Source organism: Pempheris klunzingeri, chromosome 1 (genome assembly GCF_042242105.1).
Source record: "Pempheris klunzingeri isolate RE-2024b chromosome 1, fPemKlu1.hap1, whole genome shotgun sequence".
Classification (NCBI taxonomy): domain Eukaryota; kingdom Metazoa; phylum Chordata; class Actinopteri; order Acropomatiformes; family Pempheridae; genus Pempheris; species Pempheris klunzingeri.
In genome coordinates, this window is record NC_092012.1 from 21,429,818 (window position 1) to 21,454,385 (window position 24,568).

The window sequence follows — 24,568 nt, forward strand, 5'->3', positions numbered from 1 at the left end:
CCTGTATGATTATAGGGTGTGATGTCTGTCTGTGTGTCCTCAGGTGTCCTTGGTGCTCTCAGCCCTCCAGGCAGGAAACAAGGGCACTCAGGCGTGCATCACAGCAGCCAGCGCCGTGTCTGGCATCATTGCCGATCTGGACACCACCATCATGTTTGCCTCTGCCGGCACACTCAACGCAGAGAATGACGAGTCCTTCGCTGACCACAGGTGAGAGCTGGAAATGTGCTGGTGTCCGTGTACACAAGCAAGTGACATCACTAATTCTACAAGTGCTACAAGATGTGCCTGGAGTCTAAAATCCACCCTCTGGTTATCTCCCGTCCAAAAGTGACAGAATGACATATTAGCTGGTGTACAGGGGGCAGGAAGTCTCTGAAGTTTAGAAATGACCCCCAGGGTGTATGAGACGAAGGGAAGAAGGAAGTGTCACCTCTATCTGTTCTTCCTCTCAGACTAAAGACTCCACTCTGAGCAAGACTCCCCTGGTGCTTAAAAAAAACAGCAGGATAGAAATAATTCTGGTTACATTCTAGGAAATCCAAGAAGAAGTGTCCATAATTTAGTGTTTGATTTGGTTGGCCTACTTAGTTTTGAATGAGTGGAGTTCAAAGAGATGCACGTCAAGTAACCCAAGACAAGACTTGGCACATTACATGCTACTATGACCAAAAGCGTTCAGATAACTGTTAGTGAAATTGTACTGTCCCTCACTAAAGAATCATGAAGGCAAAGATGTAGAGAAGCCCTGCTGGGGCAGGATGAAAGGGAGGGGAATTACTTTTTACCTCAAATTATATCACACAGCTCCCTTGAAAATCAAGGAGAAACTTTGCAGCAGCTTTCAACAATTTCTCTTGTCACTGTTAGAAAAATAACTGCTTGTTGCATAATCTTCCCTATCCTCCTCGTGTTTGCAGCAGCTTTGATGTACAAATGCCTTTGATATGACAAGAGATGTGTGCTGGAGTGCCTCATTTTGATGACTGTCATTTGCACACATGTACATTTTATTTTTGCGGCAGTAAGACATGACTGAGAAGAATGCTGAAATGATGTCACCCTTTTTGTCTTCCTCTTTCTTCCTCGTATTCTCTCTCAGGGAAAACATTTTGAAGACGGCCAAAGCTCTGGTCGAGGACACAAAGATGCTGGTGTCCGGCGCAGCTTCCGGTCAGGACAAGTTGGCTCAGGCAGCCCAGTCTTCTGCCAAAACCATTACCCAGCTCACAGATGTGGTCAAACTGGGAGCTGCCAGTATTGGCTCTGATGACCCGGAGACACAGGTTAGCTTCATTTCTCCTCTCTGTTTGTCCTTTTATTCACCACATCTGACTGTGTCATCGGAAATTTGGAAGAACGAGGTGTGAAATAATAACCTCTCAGAGTTTTTGTCTCTCTTCCAGTCTGGGTTGTGTTAAATTGGCGTCTATCTGTGTGTCCTTTCTCCAGGTGGTTCTGATAAATGCTGTCAAAGATGTGGCCAAGGCGCTGGCTGAGCTCATTAGTGCCACCAAGTGTGCTGCTGGCAAGGCAGCAGATGATCCATCCATGTACCAGCTGAAGAGCGCTGCCAAGGTGAGGGGGGGGGATCAGGGTGTCTGCATGTTCTGACACTGTCAGCTAATTTAAAGACCTCCAGTGGGGTAGGATGCAGTTAGATATGGTCTCGATGTCCTTTTCAGATTTAGAATTATTAAAGATCAGAGTTGTATTTGGGAGTTTCATTATATATTATATATATATTAAACTATTTTTTTCTGAGAGGCAAATAATGCTGTTATTTTCTTTTTTCCAATAATGCTCTCTTGCAACGCATATGAAAAAGGTCTATTAAAATCCCACATCCCACATAATGTGTGTATACGTAGCAGACTGCCTCCCGCCTCCATTAATCAGCTGCAGCACCTCTCCTGTCACTGTGAAGCCTGTTCACACGAGTTAAACCGAAGACTGCGTCTCAGTGATGTTCTGTTAACAACCAAGAGATTGGTGTTCTGGATCAGTTGAATCCTTGGCTTCACCACATATGCAGTGTGTATTTCAACAGTTCGTCAGCTGCTCATTATCACCTCAAACTGTGAAGTTTTTATAAAAATGTCAGCTTCACAGCCTGCGGCAGCTCAGTGTGTCTCAGACCCTTTCAGATGATAACATTATGCCTCACATGCAAGTTTTGGAACTGAGGTGAAAAAAAAAAAAAAAATCCAGCTAAGCCATCTGTAAGATTTTAGCTTCTTCAGTGCTGTGTGCTGTCTGCGTGGCTGCTGTGCGCCCCCTGCCTGTGAGTTTGATGTAATGCATCCTCATCCTTTGCCATGCTTAAAACACAGCAGGCTAAACTACAGGCTCATATCTACGATCATACAGAAACAGGCAAATCTGGAAAATATGCTGGAAATATTGATGACTGCAGTGTAAACCCAGACTGGATAGGGCGATGTGTAGGGATCTAATCAACACGTGGCTGCAGCAGTTGGTTGGATTAGTGAAGACGGTGCAACGTGCTTCAGTGCTCCATCCCCATTGCTGTGAAATGTTGATGTGAATGAGCAACAATCTTTTTTTCAAATTTTGTTTGCCAGGTTATGGTGACCAACGTGACGTCCCTGCTGAAAACAGTGAAGGCTGTAGAGGACGAGGCCACTCGGGGCACTAGAGCGCTGGAGGCCACAATCGAGTGTATCAAACAGGAAATGGCGGTGAGTACGGGTGGAGGGCATGTGCATGGATGGTTGCTGGACAACAGTGATGCAGGATCACAAGAATTACATGTGACTGATTGATGCTGAATGATGATTGTTCAAGAATGATATAATGGCTTCTCCCCCTAAACCACTGTGAGCATGAAAAGTAACACACTGATTCATTTTGTTAGAAGGAAATACGGTTCTTATTGCCTGCCAAATTCTAACCACCCACTCTGTCATCCCCAGCTGTTTCAATCCAGGGATGCTCCCGACAAGACGACCACACCTGAGGAGTTCATTCGCATGACGAAGGGCATCACCATGGCAACTGCTAAAGCAGTGGCTGCGGGGAACTCTGCCCGGCAGGAAGACATCATCCATACAGCCAACCTCAGCCGCAAGGCTATCTCAGACATGCTCACCACCTGCAAGGTCCTTTTTTACCTTTATAGAAACAAGTCACATGAGTATAATGTCTCATTTAGTTACATGATGTCATGAAATATCTCCTTTACATATAAACTGAGGAGATTAACGTTTGATATGCGTCTGTTTTTCAGCAAGCAGCCTACCACCCAGAGGTCAGTGAGGAGGTGAAGAACAGAGCGCTGATGTTCGGAGCAGAGTGCACAACTGGATACATCGATCTACTGGAACAAGTACTACTGGTGGGTTGAATGTGGTTCCAGTAAGTATCTTTACAGAGGGAGAAGGAGGGGGGGGTCATCTAACTATTTTACATGTATACATTTTGCCCTCATGATGGCTCATAGTGAAACACACTGAAATACTGAAAATAGAATGAATAAATTGTAAATCTGATTGATCCTTCGCTTCTTTGACTGAAATAGCCGGAGCAGAGACACCCTGTTTTATTGATGCACAATTACATAAACTGGAAACATTTCAGATTTAGCTTATGATGAGTTTCTTTGCATTCCTCTGCTGTTATCCTGATGTTTGGTATCTTAAAAAAATTTTTTTAATTATGTTTAGCCACACAGAGTTTGTTGGGGGTTAATAGAAATGCAGTATACTTAAATTTGGGTGCTTTCCATCCTATATTTTTTTTTATTCTCAGTTGAAACCATTTCATCATTTTTGGAAGAACTCACAACCAGGGGAACGTTGTCTGTCTTTTCAAGCATAGTAATGTTTCTTTAATGTGTGTGTGTGTGTGTGTGTGTAGGTCCTGCAGAAGCCCACTGGAGAGCAGAAGCAGCAGCTGGCAGCTTGCTCCAAACGGGTGGCTGGAGCTGTTACAGAGCTCATCCAGACCGCTGAGGCCATGAAAGGTAACGAGACACACACACACACACACACACACACACACACACACACACACACACACAGTCACACACACAGACTACTTTTACAGTGTTATATGTGATGAACTCTACATCAGTAAGTGTAACTTTTATTTCCTAATGAAGCTCCCTACAAAATCTGTCATTGTTTGTAATCCCCAGTCGGAGGTTACATCTACAAGAGAACACGTTTTTTAATTTCCCAAATTACAGAGAAACAGAAACATTCTTTTAAACAAACTTTTGGTAATATCCCTGTCCTCCTTCTCTTGCTACAGATGGAGGTAAGTTAGCATTGCTTTCTGTACTGCGAATTCTTTCACCAGTTGTGAACTGAGCAGCACCTTCTCTCCTCAGCGCTAACAATGATTCACTAAATCTCATGTTGAGGTCCAGCCGCTCGCAGGCTTCTTCAGTACATAGTCGGCTCCATCCATCGCGCTTCTCTTTCTGTGCCGTCTCATTTAAAATAAATCACTCCATCTTCATTGCAGTGAATGGCAGTTTCATGGCCTCCATCAGCTCTGCATGGGATGTTGTTATTTTTTATTTTCTGTGTGATCACAGTGTTGTTGTGAGGCATGGTCTCTGACACACCACTTCAAGTCTTTTTTTTGGAATCCTGTTTTCAAATTGAAATCATAGTATTAATTGCATGTGTGCATGCCTGTCTCAGGTTCAGAGTGGGTGGACCCTGAGGATCCTACAGTGATTGCAGAAACTGAGCTGCTTGGAGCAGCAGCATCCATTGAAGCAGCAGCGAAGAAGCTGGAGCAGCTCAAACCCAGAGCCAAGCCCAAGGTGGGTGACTGCATGACTGATAACTCACTGGGACTGTGTCTGTGTATGAAGGGCTGATGTCCCTAAAAGAGCTGCAGAGCACTAGACATTTGTGATTTTAGTGTAAAGCTTTAATGGCCATAACTCTCAAATTAAGAACTAAGAGGGTCATCATGGAACAGTATATGCACTCAGTTACTTCCTGACCTGACTGATGGCGTCCCTGCCTTTCATAGGCTGCATAGGTCATTAGCCTGCAGCCTGTTTCATATCAGGATTCCTAGACTTTTTATCATTTTATCATCATATCCAAGCACTCAATTAGTACAACTGAAATACTGAGTAGATGTTGTACCCCAGTATTACACATGAAATCCTAATATCAGTCAGTTTTTGCCTCTCTGGGTTATTTAGAGCAGGTTTATTCTACAGCATTCTATATTAGACACACTGGTTTTGTAGCAGTGCCTTGAAGCATGACCCTTGTTAACCTTTCTCAATGTCTAGTGCATGTCTGTAAACGTCTCTGTTCTTTGCGTTAATATTGGACAAACAAAATGTATTTTACACATTTTCTTTTTTGACATTCACACATAGGGTGCTGTGTGTCTTGTGCCTTTTCCTTCCTGTTTACATGTTCTCATTACATTTCCTTTGAACCCATGCCAATATCAGACACTCACGTTTTACACAGGTTATTGGATATCCATTATGCATCCAACTTTCCCTCCCAGAGTCTCTCTGTAGCTGATGCTTTCTTCACTGTTGAGTTAGAACCCACTGACAGACCATTGTCTTCAGCCATATCAGCTTCTTCCATACAACACATGTGCCATGTTTCCCCCTCCTCTTCCTCTCCTCCTCCTCCTCCTCCTCCTACTTTTCCGATTATCCATCCATCTGTGGTGGCTCTATCTAAAGCCTGTCCCAGTATATGTCCTCTGGCTCCCAGTTAACCCCTCCCCTCCCTCCCTGCCTGCCCCCACCACCGGAGGCCTTCTATGCAGGGCTCTGTCTGATATGTTTGATATATTAGGTTGTTATTCAGTCCCAACTATATATCAAACATATTCCTACAGTGTCCCGCTCTGTCTACAGACTTGTGGTGTGAATGTGTATGTGTGTGAGTGTGTTTTCAAACAGGCAGATTTGAGTATGATTGGATGTGTGATACAGTCTTGTTTCTTCTTCGGATGCATCTTAGCCCCTTATCGTCTGTTGTAGTTGTAAAAGCACTTTGTATCTGGCTCTGTCGAGCTTTTGGAAGTCATCATTTAAAAAATGTGTCTACTGGAAAAAGTTTCTCAGTGGAACTTCGAGCGGTGACTCAAGTTAATGTCTTTTCAATGCAAAACTCTACACTTGAATATTGTTTGCATTGCAGAGTTATTACACTGGACTTGTTACAGTGAATCTTATTGTGTGACTTCTAGACAAACGCTGCAGATTGAGTTGACCAGGGTCACGTCTAGATTTGAGCCGGCATTCCACTCTAAATCTTAGTGTTGCTGAAGGAAACAAGCTTTAGGCTAACAAAGGACGTCATCCTGTCTGACTGACTGCTCTCCTTCCTCTTCAGCTTGCGGACGAGAATCTGAACTTCGAGGAGCAGATCCTGGAGGCAGCCAAGTCCATCGCTGCAGCCACCAGTGCTTTGGTCAAATCAGCCTCAGCTGCACAGAGAGAGCTGGTCGCTCAGGGCAAAGTGGGCCTCATCCCTGCCAACGCTGTTGACGATGGACAGTGGTCCCAGGGACTCATCTCTGCTGTAAGTGTGTAGTCCAGGGGGCCACTTTATAATCCGTGGCACAATATTGCCAACAAAATGAAAACGTTTCTCCTCCAGGCCCGAATGGTAGCAGCAGCCACCAGCAACCTGTGCGAGGCAGCCAACGCCTCTGTGCAAGGCCACGCCAGTGAGGAGAAGCTCATCTCTTCAGCCAAACAGGTGGCGGCCTCCACCGCCCAGCTGCTGGTGGCCTGTAAGGTGAAGGCTGACCAGGACTCTGAGGCCATGAGGAGGCTACAGGTACAGCACAGACACGCTCTAAACGGGATACCACAGTTTTGCTCACTGTCTTCTACTACACCGTTTACTGGGCTTTGGATTTATTAGAACAATAATGAGCTCTTCTCTTGTTCATGCTGCTATTAGCTGTTCTCGTCTGATCTCTTCCTCTAATAGATTGCTGGGAATGCAGTGAAGAAGGCGTCAGACAATTTGGTGCGGGCAGCTCAGAAGGCAGCGTTTGACAGAGCAGACGACCACAACGTGGTGGTCAAGACGAAGTTTGTGGGTGGAATAGCGCAGGTAAGAATGTTGAGCAGCATTCACTAGCATGGCAAGCTGCTGCTGCCTAAACAGGCAGGCTTTCCAACTTTATTTCTCAAAAATGGATTTATTACCAGGTGTAATGTTGTGGATGTAAAAGTCCTAGTAAACCAACAACTTCAGCATCTCCAACAGCTTGTATATTCCAGCCCAGTTGGCCGTACCTCCTCCTCCTCTCCTCATATTCTCTTTGTTCTCAGGAAAGATATTATTTCTTTCATTCAATACTCAAACATTTACTGTGTTCGTAACCTGCAGAAGTTGAAGCTTGGTTCACTGGAATGCAAACACAAATGCACTCTGCAATCAGATTGTTCATTTAATAAGAACTGAAAGTGGCCTGACTAGGTTTTGGAAAATCCATCTTAAGCTGCAATCTTAAAGTGTGTTTTTAGCCAGAGTTTTCTAACAGTTAAAATGTTAGATACATTGAATTAATGTTTTTTTTTTTTTGGTCTGTCCAGATCATTGCAGCCCAGGAGGAGATGCTGAGAAAGGAGAGAGAGCTGGAAGAAGCCAGGAAGAAGCTGGCTCAGATCAGGCAGCAGCAGTACAAGTTCCTGCCCAGCGAACTACGAGAGGACGACAACTAATTACTATTAACTATTATTAGCCATCACTGCTGCATATGCTTGAAGCAGTGTGAAGAGCACATCCATGTTTGTGTGCAAATGTATGTCCTTTTTAAATGGCGCACGTGAACAAGTGTGTGGCCTACAAACAAACCAGTGATGCCCATGTCTGCATTAAACCTGTTGGCTGAGTCCTCATCACATGGAAAGTCAACTACTAGCAAGTTACTACTGTGTGGAACTGACTACTTTCTGAAAACAACATAAAGATTGTGGTGACTGGACTGAAGAACTACTTTTTGTCCTCATGTATAGCTTAACTACTTTGACTCGATGTAACCTGAACCAGAATGTGACATGCTTGGGACAAATGGTACTGCTCATGTTCTCTCATGTTTGCGCATAAGTTACAGTTTTTTTTTGTTTTAGAAATTGCAACTCTCGTTCATACACTTTTAACATGAAGAACTGATTGTATTGCTTTTGTGATATGGCCGTTTTAACTGCAGCGTCAGAGAGCAAAAGGATTTCAGCTCAGTGCTCTGATATTGTATGAATGTTTATGCCTCTATGCTCCAATTTGGCACCTTAATCTCTGTTTGAATCATGCGGCTTGTCTTTAGCTCAGTGGTTATCAACCATAACATGATGGAGGGTAGGATTTTGCATATTGGTGTGTCTTGGACCACCCTGTAAATTTCAGTAATGGACAGTTGTTTTTTTGGAATCTCCCTTTAAGGTAGATGGTGATAGACGTGTCTCTGCTTTCTTTCTTGTCATTTTTCTGCTGATGTTAATGGGCTCTACATGCAAAATGTGTGTTTAAGATGCAACATCTTCACGTTTGTCTGAGCCCTCGAATACACTGTAGGTGTCACTGTGCGGCCGCCAAGACTCACGTAGAATGTTTTACATTATGTTACCATGTGAATGCTTTTGTACACAGTACGACTCATTACCACAGACGGAATATGTATCACTCTTTAGCACTGAGGGGTCTGCTAGGGGTCCATTAGTCCAGCCTGCGTTGGCTTCCAGGCAAGAAAATCTGTCAGACATCTTCCCCATTCCTTCAGACATCCTTTTATTCTTAATAATTGTAGGCAGTGAGACGTCCATACAGTATCAACAGAATTTGATCATGATGCAATAACATGGATGGTGCTGTAGGGGGCAGTCTCTCTTACACCATGCAAACAAAGTAATAATACAGGAGGTGATGTTGCATAATCGAATGCTTATTTAGCTTATTAGTACAGAATATGTGGAGAGAGTAACCAGGCAGGTTGGTTGGCTACATCATGCAAATAAGGAATACCTGTAAATACCTCAGAGCTTTTAAATCAGTTGAATGTCATGCAGCGCTGCTCCTGTGCTTTGTCTGAGGGTTCCCTGCAGGTTTACTTCAGCCCTTTCCTTAAAGACTTTCTTACTGCTGGAGAGTGATTGTAGTCATTTGTCCTGCAGTACTGCAAAGGTGTTTGATCAGAGTCGGTTCACCTCCAATTCTGTAAATTCAGAAAGCGGCAAAATTCATAATATTTAAATAACAGCAATAAGCTAATTGTAACAAATAAAACCTGTGAGAATTGACATTAAACTAAGTGAATGGAAGGTGAAATGATGGCAACGCCAATCACTGCAGTTGATCTCCTTTTTTATGCATCAGTCTCTGAATTAAAAGGTGCTCTGTGTGACTTTACTGAATATACTACTTGCTGCAATAGAAGATCCCTTTGTTTACTGAGTTTGACGATAGTGCGTTCAGTTCCCTTTTCTTACTATTTGGGCTGTGTTTCAATGTTAAACGACAGTTTCTCGTAAGATTAGGTCCTGCTGTGAAAATGCATGGCTTCGTGCTTCAGATGTGTCTCTTGTTTATACAGTGACGCAGTTAAAGTTGTGAGGATGCACTGAGCGATTCTGACCTCCACATACAGACAGTGTACCTTTAGCAAATGGCTCAACACGGTTGAATTCAGAGGTGTTTTCTGGCATATTGTGTGTGAGTGTGGGTGGGAGGGGTGGGGTGTGTGTGTGTGTGTGTGGGGGGGGGTCTACTTCTCATCAGTCAAGTCTGTAGTGTTATTATTAGTGCCTTAGTCCGTAGCCCATACAGTATCTGGTTTGCTCGAGTGACCGTTTCACCTCATCGATCAACAGAAGGTACTGGACAAGCAGTTGTTTAGGAATGTAGGCGGTTGTGTCTGTGGGTTTTCTAACATTTGTTGTCCCACTTTTTCTGTACTGTTCCTCTAAGTGCTGAACCAACTGCATCCCCTCTGTCTTTCTATTTTACACTCTCTGCCATATATAAGGCCTTTGGATGACAGAGGAACTGTCCACCAGTCAAACAATGTGTTGCTGTTTATATATATATAAATATATAAATGTATAAAAATGGCACATTTTTGTACTGCATTCCATGGGCATGTACCACAGTGCTTCTAAACTACGACAGACTGGAGATTTGTGTCCGTCAACTGCTTTATTGTATGTTATGAAGTCACTGAAATTTTATGGATGGGCTTTTTTTTTTTCTTGTGTGTTTACGCCTCTTTGGAAGATAAATGTGATAAGAACCTTTCAATATATCTGTCAGCATTAAGATGTTGTGACGCATTTCAATGATGTGGAGTAATTGAAGTGTTCTGTATGGTTTGTTTTTTTCCCCTCCCTTAACAAATAAAATTATGAAGTTAGGACAATAAAGATAAGTGATAACCTACAATATAAAAGATATTTATCTGGCCTCTATAAAACTATTTTTTGTATTCACTGAAAATAAAGCATTTCAATGTAACTGTTTTGTGGTTCTTTTATTTTGGACAGACAGAAATGTGTAAGTACTTCCATTGGCTGTCACACCCTTACTCTCTGCTTTATGAACACTTATGAACCCTACATAAGCTTTCTGGCATGTTAATTAAGGGTTCACCATTTCGCCAGTTGTCTTCCAGCACCACCTCCTTTGTTTTTTTGCAGTGTGATGTAATATGTCTTCTTCCGCTCGTGAGCTTACATGGGTCTTTCAATTGTCAAAAAAAATCACTTCAGACAGTGAAATGTTGGAAGAAACACAACAACAACAAATTACATTTTCAAGTCCTTTTTTAAAATAAAGGACACACATTTATCAATAGTTAGTTGAATACATGTATGTTCACAAAAAAGCACCCTGTTTTTGACTTCAGAGTTCTCTGGTGCAGACGGCCTGAATCACAGTAAAATGTTTAGCAACCTGGGGGAGGAGTTAATTTACAGGTGAATGTTCAGACTCCAAATTCTTTTCACTCATTTTAGGCAAATAAAAATCTAGAAACATTTGTCAATATTGTTGCTGGTTTTATATTACTTTAGGGATGATAAAATATTTTCCCTCATTTACACTATATATCAGTCTGCACAATACCTCAGCGTTGAATAAAGCATTTTGCCTCAATAAAACACAGTAAAGGGAGGAAATTGAGCTCAATTCCCAGACCCATGAGGTCTCAGTTCTTTACCAGGCAGTTTAGAGACGGCCTTGAAACAGCATTCAGACTCTATTGTTGGGAAACAAAATGTACAGAAAGTAAAATAACAGTTGGCTGAATAAATGAAATCTGAAACATCCATCAGTATGTGTCTTCTACATTGTCTCAGTGTGTCAGCAGCAGCACAGCAAACAGACTGCAGAACTCCACTACAAGTTCTCCAGTGAAGAACAGAGAGGTGACTTGTGGCAGGCGAACAAGGTCTCTTTAAGTGTCTGTCAGGACAAGATGGTATTTCTAAGTCAGCACTAAACCTGAAGCTATATTCAGTCCAAGCTATGAACTGAGAGCGATGCTAAATTTGTCTGGCACTAAAAATTGAGGCAGCAATGTCAATTACAGTGGCACAGCTGCTCAGCAGCTTTTAGACCTGAATCCTTCAAGTTAGTTCTTTTCTGCATATGATTCTCCAAGTGACAGAAATCTATTCCTACTAGAACTTGCTCGTAACAAGAGTCCCTGTTAAAGTGTCTGAGGGCGAGACAGCAAAATCCCTCGCTAAAAGGACGAGGGTATTTGATTTAATGTGTACAAGCAGCTGATAGAAGACAGCTCATCCATTATTTTTATGCCTTAAATCTAATTATAATAAACGTCAGAAAGCGGGTACAGTTACTGATGACTGCAGGGTGCTACATAGTGGTTAGATGCTTCATCCATTGAAGACAGTTGTGTTTAATGTAAGATTACCTGCCCTGACTTGTGGGCACCACAAGCACAGTCTCTTGATTCTCTCCTCTAAGCCACTGTGACCTTCATTTTCTACATTTTCCTTTCAATAAAGAGATAAGTGTCACATCGGGTTGTTGGTGGTTTTACTCCACTGATGGAAAATATCACACAGCTGACATGCTGTAACGAGTACCGTGCACTGTGGCTAAACACACTCACCACGCTGATATTTTGCCATGACCTCACACACGAGCTCTGCATAACTAAACCATTATACTAAGCTTGATTAGGCTGAGTCATCAAAAGACAGTTTGACTCAGAAGGCCTGGGTGGGCCACCAACATTAGTCGTCCTCGATACTTTTAATTAAGGAGGAGGAGATGAGAAATTCCAGTCTAGACATTAACAATGAAATCATCACCATACATCCATTTTTGTCTGAGAGCTGCTCTCCCAGCTGTCTCAACACATCTATGATGAAGTGTTCAAATAGCTCTGACACTGGTCTGACACTGCAGGATGAAGGTTTGACTAAACTGTGCTTTTACTTTTTGGTCTAGCTGTTGAATTCCTTGAAAAATACGAAATGATAATTAGATCTCAGACTCTGCTGAGCTGGGCTACACCACACAAACAAAGATTTAGATTTATGAGTTCTGCACAACAGTAATGCATACATGGCCATCAACAGACAATGGTCACCTAATGAAATCAAATTTCAAAGGTCTTTAAACTTGTGACACACGTGCCACAAACGTATGTGGCTCTTGAAAAGGCCATAACATCATTGTTAGAGGGCCTCACACATTCCTGCATGATGGGAATTCTGGGAATACTGAGGGTTGTTTCAGTTATCACAGCCGTCTGTCTTTAACAGGATGGTGAAACATTTACCTGGTGAGCAGATAATTTAGAGTAAAACTATACTATTGATTTTTACTGAGTAATAGTGAAGAAAAAATGTCTAGGACAAGCAACAAGGAGAAGAACTGTGGTTTAAGACCTGATTTAGCCGTCAGATTTACAGACCTGTTTTAGATGAAATAAGACTTGTTTTAGAGTATTTACTCAAGTCTGGAAGAAGTCATTGTAAAACATTGTGGTTGGCTGCTGTAAACACGTTGTCTGTTTATAAGGGCCCTGACAAGAGAATACAAAAATAACACTGTAGTTGCAAGTACAAATTTTAGTGCAGAACTCCTGAATCAACCCTGAATCAAAGCCCCATCCCCCGATCCCCGTAAACCATTAAATGTTGGACAGGTACAATGTGGCAATGGTCATCTCTATCCACCTAAGGTGCTAGGGTGACATGGATTGTGCCATGAGCCTCTCTGATCTCTGTATATGACTGGCGCGCCTGTCTGGCTGCTAAGCAGTCCACAAAACACATGGCAGGATGACTACACAGTGACAGCTGACAGCCGTCCACAGGAAGGAGATCACGTTGGACCACCAAAGAGATGAAATAAAGAAGAAAGGAAACAAACAATTTAATGAAAAAAGTTTATTGTAAAAAAAAAAAAAAAAAAAAGGGAAATTTTAGCACTTAGAACTTTGACACCAATATGGTGTCCTCACACTGTCGTTACTGGTCGAGATCTATCCACCTCAGTGTGTGATTAATCAGGACGTTTTGCAGATTTTCCCCTTAATTCTTTTCAAATACTAACTGAATTAGTGAATGATCTTATTTGAAAGAGAGCCAGTGCCCCTTTTCTAAAAGTAAAGGTGGGAGTGGCTGTGAGAGCAATGGACTGAGTCAAGCAGGTGAAGTTAGATCTCCAAAATATGCACTCAGCCAAACACAAGGAGAAAAATACAGACAAGAAAGGAAGGGAGCAAAAGTCTAAAGGACAAAATACTGTCAGTATGGGTGGTGAAGGGCAAGAACGCAGTGCTGTTCATATAATATTACATAACAGTAATATATATGCGTGTGTGTGTGTACAGCAAATCTAACCTATCATTACAATACATCTTAGCTTCACCCATGAACATGAGCAAATTTGAAGATTCTTGTCAAGGTCTAATTTCCCTAACATGTACAAAAATGAATTGGTGTAGTCAACAGTAAACTATTATTACTCAACCATCCAGTCCTGACCACAGGTTGTGTGTGACAGCTGCGGCTGTGCCAGTGGCCCCGTGAACTGTCACAGAGGCACTGTGAGGGGGGCTGTTGAAATACCAGTGCTTCTGTATCTTCCACTGTGCACACCACTTTATCCACTGCGGCCCATTTGAGATATAACCCTCTGGCATGTATTAGTTGAGAGAGGAGTCGGACAAGCGTGATGATATACCTCTGCAGAGAGGAAAGCCTATCTGATTGCTGCTCGGATGTTGAACTATGCTGTGAGGGAGCTGCTGAAATGAGCCTTGGACGACAAACAAGCCCTACTGGCTAATATGACACCCCACAGAGGGAGAGGGACTTTCACAAGGGCTTATCCAATCAGATATATTTGCTTTGTGGGAATAGCTCTGATGCATGCAGTGCTAGTATAATTCACTCTGATACCAGTCTCTGTTAAACGTTGTTGCAAGTACATCACTCATTAAGCAGTGTGTCTGAAACCCTTTATTTTGGCACAGCTAGGTGTAGAAAAGATTAATTTAATTGGAAGACAATGGTGGTATTATTCACATTCTTTTTCTCACGTTGTTTCTGGGTTCTGTTCTTGGGTGATAATTAGGTCATTATTACCAGAATGTGTCTCGCAAACAACCCCCCTCAGAGGAGCAAGTACCTCTTTGATTTCTGACACGGTGCTTCCTGCCTGTCACTTGAAGGGTGTTGGAAATAGGAGTGGACGTCTTGGTGTGAGGGGGGAGTGCCTCCCTGACGCGCATACCCCATGTATAGTCACAGAAGTGGTCAAATGTCTTCAAAGAGCGAATCACCGACGAGATCCAGAAAAAAGACAGGTCCCGCGTTGGCAAGCAGCTGCAGTTGTTTCCAAAAAAGTATTGGGTATCCAGTGTCTGCGCAGCCAAACTACATATTTGACTCACTACAACCGAGGCGAGCTCGCACTCCAGCTTGGCGACCAGTGTGGTTCAGACGCTCCGGTTCTTTCATTGTTTTTCTCTTGTTTTTGGTTTTTGAAACCCCCGAAACTCAGCAGCCATGGATGCCATCAAGAAGAAGATGCAGATGCTCAAGCTCGACAAGGAGAATGCCATGGACAGAGCTGAGCAGGCCGAGTCAGACAAGAAGGCAGCTGAGGACAGGAGCAAACAGGTCGGCATCCAGTGCCAAACCCTCTCTAGTGCTTTTACGCACCAGTGCCAAACGCACGGGGCGAACGGTCATGCACGGTTCCTGCAAGTCCAGTGTCCTGGGCCTGAGGACTAACATACATGTCCTCATAGTGTTAAATTAACGTCACAATATTTTGCATTATTTGACTTCATATCTAGACTGCTAGTTGGCATCAATGGAGATTTTACCGGATTCCTTATGGTTTAGCCGTAATGTGTTCTAAAGGGCACTTTCTTATAGCCCAAAATAATAGAATACAATAATAGAAGACAATATTGTTGTCACACTTGGTGTTGTGACTGAGTGATGGTGTCCGTCTTCATGTCAGTAAATTCTCTTTCTTCCCTCTGTGTCTAAGCTTGAAGATGACCTGGTAGCACTGCAGAAGAAGCTGAAGTCAACTGAGGATGAGTTGGACAAGTACTCTGAAGCCCTGAAGGATGCCCAGGAGAAACTGGAGCTCGCTGAGAAGAAAGCCACAGATGTGAGTTTGGGTTGACAGAACCACTGACTGGTAGAGGGCCCCAGTGGGCACCCATTGCCTGATGGTTTGACCTTGAACCACCCCCAGGGCCCCTTCAGAAAACTGAGATTACCCACCCCCATGCAGATTTACTCTAATGATTAAGTTGTGCAATAATGAATTGTAAGCCTATAGGCTGTGTGGAAATGTAGATAGTTAAATATAGCTCTTGTGCTGTATATGGTAAGGTCACCGCTCACAGGCTTACCCGTGCATTCCACAGCCATTTGGACAAATCTGAGGGCCAGTGTAGGGTTTCAGTGGGGCATTTTACAAGCATATTTTGGCTTGTAAAATCCTTCACAGATTTGTGCTGGTGCTGATTTCAATTGGCAACGCTGATGAAATTACCAGTTTATTGACTGCGTTTAAAGTTACACCAATTACACCTAATTGGTTCTATCACAGTCAGCATCAGCGACATTAACAACAAAAACACAACATCAGTATTAGTAAGCTAAGGCACAGACCTCATGGATTTCTAAGATGAACTTGATTAATTGATTGATTGATTGATTGATTGATTGATTGATTGATTGATTGACAGGGGAACTAAAAAAAAAGTACACAAACAGATGGACACCACACGTAAGAGGAGTAGCCTACAAACCAGAACAACTGTACATCTACTAGAATGTGAAGCAGGAGAGAATGTAAACACAGGTACTTAGTTACACAGCTGGATTCATGAGGTCACTACCACAGCCAGGTGGACGACGTTTCAAGGAATCATGTCGTCCAACCTGGAAACTGTAGCAAAGCGATGCACAGTGCTGTGAGATTGAAGTTTGTTCTAAACTATCTGTACGTTATACATCCTATGCAAAAATGAAATCACAAATTAAATCAGGACATGATAAAAATGCACTGGCTGGAGGGATGAGTGACTTCTGTCTGCAGGATACAAGTTATTTGTAGCAGGGAAATAAAAATGTGTGAGGTCTAATCACACACAGAAGGTCATCAGCTGAAACCAGCAGCCACAATAGTGATCATAATGATGATGATGATGATGATGATGATGATGATGCTAATAATAATATGACTTCTCTGCTGATAAGTGACCAGGCTATTAAAGCTGTGTACACAGGGGGAACCTGCTGGTCCCATGCTGTAGCTCCTGGCTGACCAGTGAACAGTGCTTGGAGTGTGGTTTTGATAGGGTTAGCTCAATGTAGCAGTAGGGGATGCCCTCCAAACTGCTCATCAATTAGACAGTTAAACTACGGACACAAAGCGCAAAAAAAATGACATGGAGTTAATTTGAGGAAACATCGGGAACCAGCACAGTTAACACCGTTTTTATACACGTGATAAAGGTGATTATTTGCACATGAACGCGGGCACTTCCGGGGTAGGTGGCACGTCCCAATCCTCATCAGCGCTTGATTAAGGGCGGTGGGGGCAGGGATCAAAGGCGCCGCATCTTCAAGTGTGTGTGTCTGCGTGGAGGCTGCCCGCTCACAGCTGAGGGAATACTAGCTTAGCTGAGGACCAAAAAGAGCAAAAATGGCCGGTGGGAGCTCTCTGGAAGCTGTGAAGAAGAAAATTAAGTCGTTGCAGGAGCAGGCCGATGCGGCGGAGGACCGGGCAGCGTTACTACAGCGGGAAGTGAACCAGGAGAGGAGCGCGAGGGAAGCAGTAAGCCGCCGCTAATTATTTAAGGCAATTAGGCGTCAGACTGTCGACGGCATTAGGCGTAAATCTGGTCAAAAAGCGTGGCGTCTAGGCCCAGACAGCCACGGTTTACACTCAAATACAGCCAGGTATCAGTATGGCTGTATGGCATTAGCTCAGTGTCGGAGGTGAGGAAACGATGGGTGGATGGAGGGACACCACCCGCCTTGTCCCGCATAAACAAACAGCCCTGTAACTAGCAGGCTAACGCTGCTGCTGCACCATGAAACCCTCTCCTGGGCAACACTCCGCAGGCTACGAACTAGTTGGAACACAGAGGAGGGAAGCTGCCCCCCCCTGCAAAATAATAAAATGTAGCCATGTCTTGTTGCTAATTTATTTATGTGACAAGATAGCTGAATGACTGCGAGGCCGGGGATTGAGGAGGACAGGAGTGGTGGATAAACTAGCCTAGCATCTTCTTTTAAAAGTTCTGCAAAAATGTGTGGTTGAAAAGAAGAGAAATGTCCTCCAGCCTTGTGTGTAAAATGTGCACACCAGAGTCTGCACCCATCCCTTGGGTGTGACCCTGACCCAGCCCAAGCTCTGCTCACAGAGCACGGATGTTGCAAGTGTGCAAAGCCAATTGAAACGCAGCACATGGTTTTAAGCTGTGCAGATGAACTCGGTTTGACTGCATGGTTGTGGTGTTGTGCTGTCCTAGGCTGAGGGTGATGTAGCTTCACTGAACAGACGTATCCAGCTGGTTGAGGAGGAGTTGGACCGTGCTCAGGAGCGTCTGGCCACAGCTCTGACCAAGCTGGAGGAGGCTGAGAAGGCTGCTGATGAGAGTGAGAGGTGGGTACCTTGCACCTGAAAAACAGACCCCATACAATTCACTCATAAGCCCCCCTATTAGTCCTTTATGGAAAAGAGTGATGTGCCAGCTGTTGGACAGGATGTTCAGGTTTTTAGTAGTCAAACATCTGTCCTGAATCACTCCACTACAGTGAAGCACTGGATCTAAACTTTTTAGAATATTGTGGTCATGTTGGTGCTTAATTTGTTTAGAAATGGAAAAGTTTTATGACTATAAATTCTGGTTTCTGCTAAACTACAGTACACTAAAATGACTGCACACTATGCATGCTGCTGGTACCACTCCTAACATCATGCCCAGTGCTGCCACTAGCACTAACATTCAGAAGTGAGCACTGAAACCTAGAGTTTGGTTTTCTTGGATGATATTTGGCTTAATAAGACACATTTGCACCATTGTTATCCACATTTTTTTTTAATCAATGCAGCATAACTCCTGACCAGTAGTGGAAGGGGCAACTTAATGACAGGTGTGAGCATTGGCAACAGATAACAGAGTTGCACTCCTCACTTTAAGTGTGTGTCATGCTCGACTTGGTGTTCATTCATACATGATCACTTATGCAAAGCTATCATGTACACAGTGTTGCCCACCATAATATGACGGACCAGTGTGTCTGTAAAGTATTCCACACATTTTGTCCACATAATCCAAAGTGAGCGTCCATGTAGTTCAGACCACGTTCACCAATATGAGACATCAGTAGTTACAGTTTGCATTGTTTTAAACTTTGTTTTAAGCCATGCTTTTAGGACAAACTACTGATTGCCTGTCAGCCGTAGTGCCAGTGGTGCTGATGACTTACCTGTTCTGGTGTTTTCTTTCCCTCAGAGGCATGAAGGTCATTGAGAACAGGGCGATGAAGGATGAGGAGAAGATGGAGCTGCAGGAGATCCAACTGAAGGAGGCCAAACACATTGCAGAGGAGGCTGACCGCAAATATGAGGAGGCAAGTTTCTCAGCTGTTCGCTGCACTCTGAAGTTTGAGTTGGGCATGTCGTACAGTCTCTCACTGTACTGTAACACCTCAACTCAAGGGCCACCTCCTGTCTGCTGCATATTATTTCCATCAAGTCAGAAATAATCATAGGAGTGATAGTAGATGCATCAATAGTCTCTATTGTACGTTGTGACTTCAGGTGGCCCGTAAGCTGGTGATCATTGAGAGTGACTTGGAACGTACAGAGGAACGTGCTGAGCTGTCTGAGGGGTAACTATTTGCTTCCCTTTCCCCCCTTCACACAACATTTCATACAAATTCTGCTGTAACTTTGTATCTATGGCATTTTCAACCAAACTATAAACCAACAGCAAATGCTCTGAGCTTGAGGAGGAGCTGAAAACCGTGCAGAACAACCTGAAGTCTCTGGAGGCCCAGGCAGAGAAGGTAGGCCAGCTGCCCAAGAGCATTCACAGCAAATAATCCACAACCTAAACCCTTGAAATGTGTCTACAGCTGTCTTGTATATTTGCCTAACTCTGGCCTTTTTGTGTACGACCACAGTACTCACAGAAGGAGGACAAGTATGAGGAGGAGATCAAGGTTCTTACAGACAAGCTGAAGGAGGTGAGTTAACCAAAGTCAATGATTGTAGAGCTTCTTTGAAACTCTTTTGTATGTTGACTCATTTTAGTATGCTGACTAAGAAGCGATGCTCAGTTTTCTTTTACAGCACCAGAGTGCCTTTCGTATCCTGCAGGGCTGTGGCGAGTAATGTAAACCTCTTAATGCAACGTTTGACTGTGTTCCTCCACTTAGGCTGAGACTCGTGCTGAATTCGCTGAGAGATCTGTCGCCAAGCTTGAGAAGACCATTGATGACCTGGAGGGTATGAATCTCTTCCACTTGATTTATAGGCCTTCTGAAAAACGTGAAAGGAACTTTTACTCGAAGTGTAGGGCTGTGTTTGTTCGTGCATTTGTTGCTACTCAACAAGTCAATGCAAAAAAAGGTTTTCTTCTTTCAGGTGTTCTTAGAGTTGTGTTCTTATACCATAAAGTGACTGCCAGTTTTTCTCTACAAGTATAGTTGGTTTTCTGGTCAGTGGGATGTAGTCTCAGGACAAATATCTGCACGGTCCGTTGTCTACTGGGAGAGAGAGGGAAACGAAGCAGTGATCCACTGAGGCTGCCGTGATGGTATTCATGTCGGCAACACCATTTCTCACGACAGTGCTGTTTGGCATTCTAGTGTAGTGACTGTTCAAGGCCAGCTAGTCCCAAGTAGTTCTCCCAGGGTCATGGAACATGTGAGGCCGTTTCTCTGTGACTCCTCAGGAATCTGACACAACCTCAGCAGCTGTTCCATGTGCACTTTCTATTTCTGTCCTGCTTTTTTTGTTCCCCGTTTTCTCCATTTGTGCTTTTTCCTTTTGACTTCTGTTCTCTGACTGTTATTCTTTTCTGTTTTCTTATTTTATCACAAATCCTTTCACTGCCACTTGACAATAATTGCTACACAATAGATGAGCTGTACGCCCAGAAACTGAAGTACAAGGCCATCAGTGAGGAGCTGGACCACGCCCTCAACGACATGACTTCCATGTAATTGACCACATGCTTTTTTTTTCTGCCCTGTGCCTTTGCTCTAAACACCTAACTGCTGTTACCAAAATACAATAGCTCCCTCTTGTGGCATGTTTGAGTGCATTCAATTGTAGATGGGTGGATTCTTCTAAAATCTCCCTCACTGCTTGTCTAACATTGTGTGTGTGATTTGAAGGGTGTTTTGGATGCGTTTTTATTTGGTTCTTAAGCTAGATTTCCCAAAACACTTTGACATGAGCAACAGCATTTAGTCGTCGTGGTAGTTTCCCTTTATAGTTTCTTGCAACACACGATTCTTCATAAGCTTCGTTTCTCTTTGGCTTTTTTACTCAGTGCTGCATCCTTTTTTCCTTTTTTGTTTCTGCATGTCATTGATCTTCCACTCCTCCTTTCATATCTCCCTCCAACGCTTGTTCTTCTCCTTTTTTCACAGCTAAATTTTACATCCCTCACTCCAGAAGCTGGTTGACTGTCATCATCTCTTTCCTGTGCAGTGCGGCTCAACTTTCTGTCTCCTGTCTCTTTCTTTACTACTGCTCATTGGGCCGTCACTGCCGTCATTCATTTGTTCATCTCTCATACAGACCTTTGAGCCATATTGCTTTCTGTAAAATAAACATTCTTCCATCTATGCCAGCCCTTCCCCCTTCTCCTCCAATGTTTCTTCATTTCCATTTGTCCCATCGTTTTTTTGATTTATTTATTTTTTTCTTTTGTCTTAATTTGTTTTGTTGAGTAGCTTTTGAATAAACTCTAAGGCTCCTCCATTCACTGTTCCCTTTTTGTGTTCGAGAGGACCGTTACTTGGTATGTTTAAGCATTTAAGTGTTAATTCTGTTTTACCTTTTAACAGACTAAAACAGTGGTTGTCCTCAGTTTTCTTTTTGAATTAGAAGCATAAGTAAAGTAACCAGTAGTCATGACGGAGTACTTGCCCTGATGGATAGTTTATTCAGCCATTTGTGCTGCTGTTTTCTGCATCGTAACTGCAACTTTGGAGTAGAGAGGTTTACTGTCTCCAAACCCTAATATCTCGATCACGTTTTGTTTGTCAAAAGGATCAACTGCATCACCAGGGATTTTAAATTTCTTTGGAATCTTAGTGCTGATCTTTAGCATCTAAACCCCCATTTCAATGAAGGAAGTTCTATCCTGAGATCCTCTCAAATCAATTTTGCTCAGTGGTTTCTAGTGCACCCGGCTTTGGCTCAGTCCCTGCACCAAAAGTCGTTGACCGTCTGAATCTGGATTATACATTGGTTGCTTATGTGTAGACTTCTTCCGGGCTATCCTCTTACCCTTGAGGGTAAAAAACAAAATTCAACAAGTTCTCAGTAAAAGCTACATTAAGCACAAAAGCAATAATGAGTAAGTGTTGTTGATATGAGTAACCAAAACAGCAAGTTATTGACCGCTTGTGGGAGACCTTTTGGAAATGTGAATGCAAGTTATTGCTTTAGTCTGACATGTTCACGAAGGTTGGCAGTTCGTAAGAACAGATGTGCTTTGTGATTACCTTCAAAGCAGCACTAACTCTTTGTCTTGTACTAACCTGTCCTCTGTCTCTTTCCTGTTTCTCTTACCTGCTTTCTGGCTGTCAAGACCATCTATACAAGCAGCTTGAGAAAAACCGTCTTCTGACCAATGAACTGAGAGTAGCCCTAAATGAGGCCTAAACATGGGATCTTGTGTGCTTTCATTCTTCAGAAACACAAATGTCCAGGCATACTGTCTAATGCTGTGATATAAGGAGTCTAGACAACAGTCTGACACTAACCTTAAACCAAGTAATGCTTTCAACAACTGGGATACAAATGTAAGATTTTCACATTATGCATGCTCAAACTGCAGTTTCAGACGGGAGCTTGGACACCCTTGCTTTATGAAAAGTTGCAGGGTGGATTTTAATGTATTTCCTCAGTTATTGACAGGGCTGTAGCACATCAGTTGAAATTTGTATGGTGCTGTTGCTCAGGGGGTGAAAGGTGGTGATGATGGTAGTGGCAGACAGCTGTGAAGGCTACATTAAATGCTGCAGGGGGTCCAGAATCCCCCCCCCGTAACATTATAATGGCTAACCAGAGCGACAGGCAAGTTTTCAAAATCTATAAATTGAAAGTCACAAGATGTAGTGAGTACAAGAACTAAATTGCCCTTTATTTTAGTTCTAATGCAGCTTGGACTCTGCAGCTTGGTGCAGTTTGAAGTCACTTCTTTTTTTTTTTCTTCATTTGGAGGTTTTTAGTGTTCTCTGTAGCATTTCAGTCAGGCCACACGTTAGCATTTGATAATTTTTCGGCATTAACGTTGTGACGATCCAGAGCAAATCTTAGGGTTGTTCATTCAAGACATGATCAGAGAGTGTCGGCGGCCCAAAGTCTGATTTTGCTTAATCTAAATAATGACGCTGGAGGAGGGAGTATAGTTCTATGTACAGGTGATTCACTCCATAACTGCTTGTGGACCGACTTGTTGGAGATAGGATTTAGTCATATGATTGGAAGGTATGTGGAACATGTACCTATTAAATAGAGGAGCCGTCTGTTTGAACTCTGCCAGGCTACATTTCCTCAAATCTGTTTATTTGTGCTGCATTTGTCAAAAATCTAATGAAACATTGAAATGCAATGGTACAACTTACCCTTTTAGAGTATAGTTAAAATGACAAGGACGGACTGAAAGCTGCAAGGGAGATGATTTGTGCCAAGTAGGTCTCCAGTTTGGGGTAACCTGATGTCTGTGTTTAAGTTTGAGGGTGGAGCTTTTTGATTGGCCTGAAACTGCATGAACTTGAATACTTGTAGGCAATGAGCTTCATTTGAATCCATCACCAAACCACAGACTTGACAAAGGGCCGTTGTTCTGTCCTAAACCTGGCTCATACAGTCTAGACTACAGCCCTGTCTATAGCTCTGATTAGAATATTTACAGTTGGCTCCAGCATTGGGGTTGAGATGTACTTGCTTAATGAATGCTAGCTTCTGTTGTCGAAAGACATACTGAGGGGGGGAATTACTCCCACTCAAAAGGTTTGTAAACCATATCCAGCACGTCCAACACTGTCTATTATCCTAGGCTAGAGCTTTGTCTCTTTATGTTCTGTGCATCTTTGCGCTGTTTAGTTTTTTTTAATGACTTCTAACCGATGCAATGCTATATTAACAGATAAACTCACACGTGCTAAAGAAGAAGGCCTGAGCGTAAAGCAGATGCTGGATCAGACTCTAATGGAGATGGTTAACATCTGACCCAGCTCAGTCCCTCTCCCTACATTGCCTCATCTGCTCTGAATATGGCTGGCTCCCATACACGGCTGCTACAGATAACGTTGGGCCTTGTGTTTATATGTCATCTGCCCTGGTTATCGTGAAGAAAGGAGCTCTACACAAGGTAGCACAAATGGCTTTGAGCTACAGATAAACTACACTGTTTCTGTTACACACTGTAATCAAGTCAGTTAAATTCACTGTTTATCATTAATAGGTTAATGTATACGTAGGGAGAATTTGCACTTTTGTGGGGAAAAAAAGAATGCACATAATCATTGTGAACAAAGCCATAAGTTAAGCCAAGGTTATGTAAAAGGAACTTTTATTCTGTGTACTTTTGTAAAGTTGCTTGTGTGTCGTCTTCATTGTAAACATGTATGTAGTGTCAGTGATGTACACTTAGTTTGGCCAAGAAGGAACTCTTAGCAGTTGCTTCCATGTACAGTTTTGTTCAGCTAAGTGAGACAAGTTTCTACACTGTACTCACTTTTCTGGTCTATTTGAGAAGCTGATCTGTTTGATTTTGTCTCCCATTTTATCTTGGAAATAAAGATCATGAATAAATGGTTGGACCA

The 24,568-nt window shown here is 42.9% G+C and overlaps 2 protein-coding genes across 5 annotated transcripts in view; both read left to right on the plus strand.

Annotated features, from left to right (window-relative positions):
- The window catches only part of tln2a (talin 2a), an 84,955-nt gene extending 76,853 nt beyond the window's left edge, over positions 1-8,102 (plus strand). The window contains exons 47-58 of the mRNA XM_070855206.1: positions 44-210; positions 1,103-1,286; positions 1,453-1,578; positions 2,586-2,702; positions 2,937-3,122; positions 3,251-3,358; positions 3,880-3,985; positions 4,674-4,798; positions 6,357-6,545; positions 6,624-6,806; positions 6,963-7,088; positions 7,574-8,102. Coding sequence (XP_070711307.1) covers positions 44-210; positions 1,103-1,286; positions 1,453-1,578; positions 2,586-2,702; positions 2,937-3,122; positions 3,251-3,358; positions 3,880-3,985; positions 4,674-4,798; positions 6,357-6,545; positions 6,624-6,806; positions 6,963-7,088; positions 7,574-7,702 — 1,746 coding nt within the window. The 3' untranslated portion in view covers positions 7,703-8,102. The remainder of the gene's footprint in view (positions 1-43; positions 211-1,102; positions 1,287-1,452; positions 1,579-2,585; positions 2,703-2,936; positions 3,123-3,250; positions 3,359-3,879; positions 3,986-4,673; positions 4,799-6,356; positions 6,546-6,623; positions 6,807-6,962; positions 7,089-7,573) is intronic.
- A 6,817-nt stretch (positions 8,103-14,919) lies between these two features.
- LOC139199099 (tropomyosin alpha-1 chain-like) lies at positions 14,920-24,506 on the plus strand. 4 transcript variants are annotated; one of them, XM_070828306.1, is made up of 9 exons: positions 14,920-15,136; positions 15,516-15,641; positions 18,022-18,155; positions 19,009-19,126; positions 19,317-19,387; positions 19,489-19,564; positions 19,682-19,744; positions 19,937-20,006; positions 23,890-24,506. In XM_070828306.1, exons 1-9 carry the CDS (start codon positions 15,023-15,025, stop codon positions 23,970-23,972), a joined length of 855 nt encoding a protein of 284 aa, XP_070684407.1. In that variant the 5' UTR covers positions 14,920-15,022; the 3' UTR covers positions 23,973-24,506. The 4 variants fall into 4 exon arrangements, with proteins under 4 accessions (XP_070684407.1, XP_070684253.1, XP_070684479.1 ...); XM_070828152.1 differs by lacking the exon at positions 23,890-24,506 and adding an exon at positions 20,643-20,725 and having other exon boundaries at positions 14,932-15,136; XM_070828378.1 differs by lacking the exons at positions 14,920-15,136; positions 15,516-15,641 and adding an exon at positions 17,133-17,321.
- The last annotated feature ends 62 nt before the right edge of the window (positions 24,507-24,568 follow it).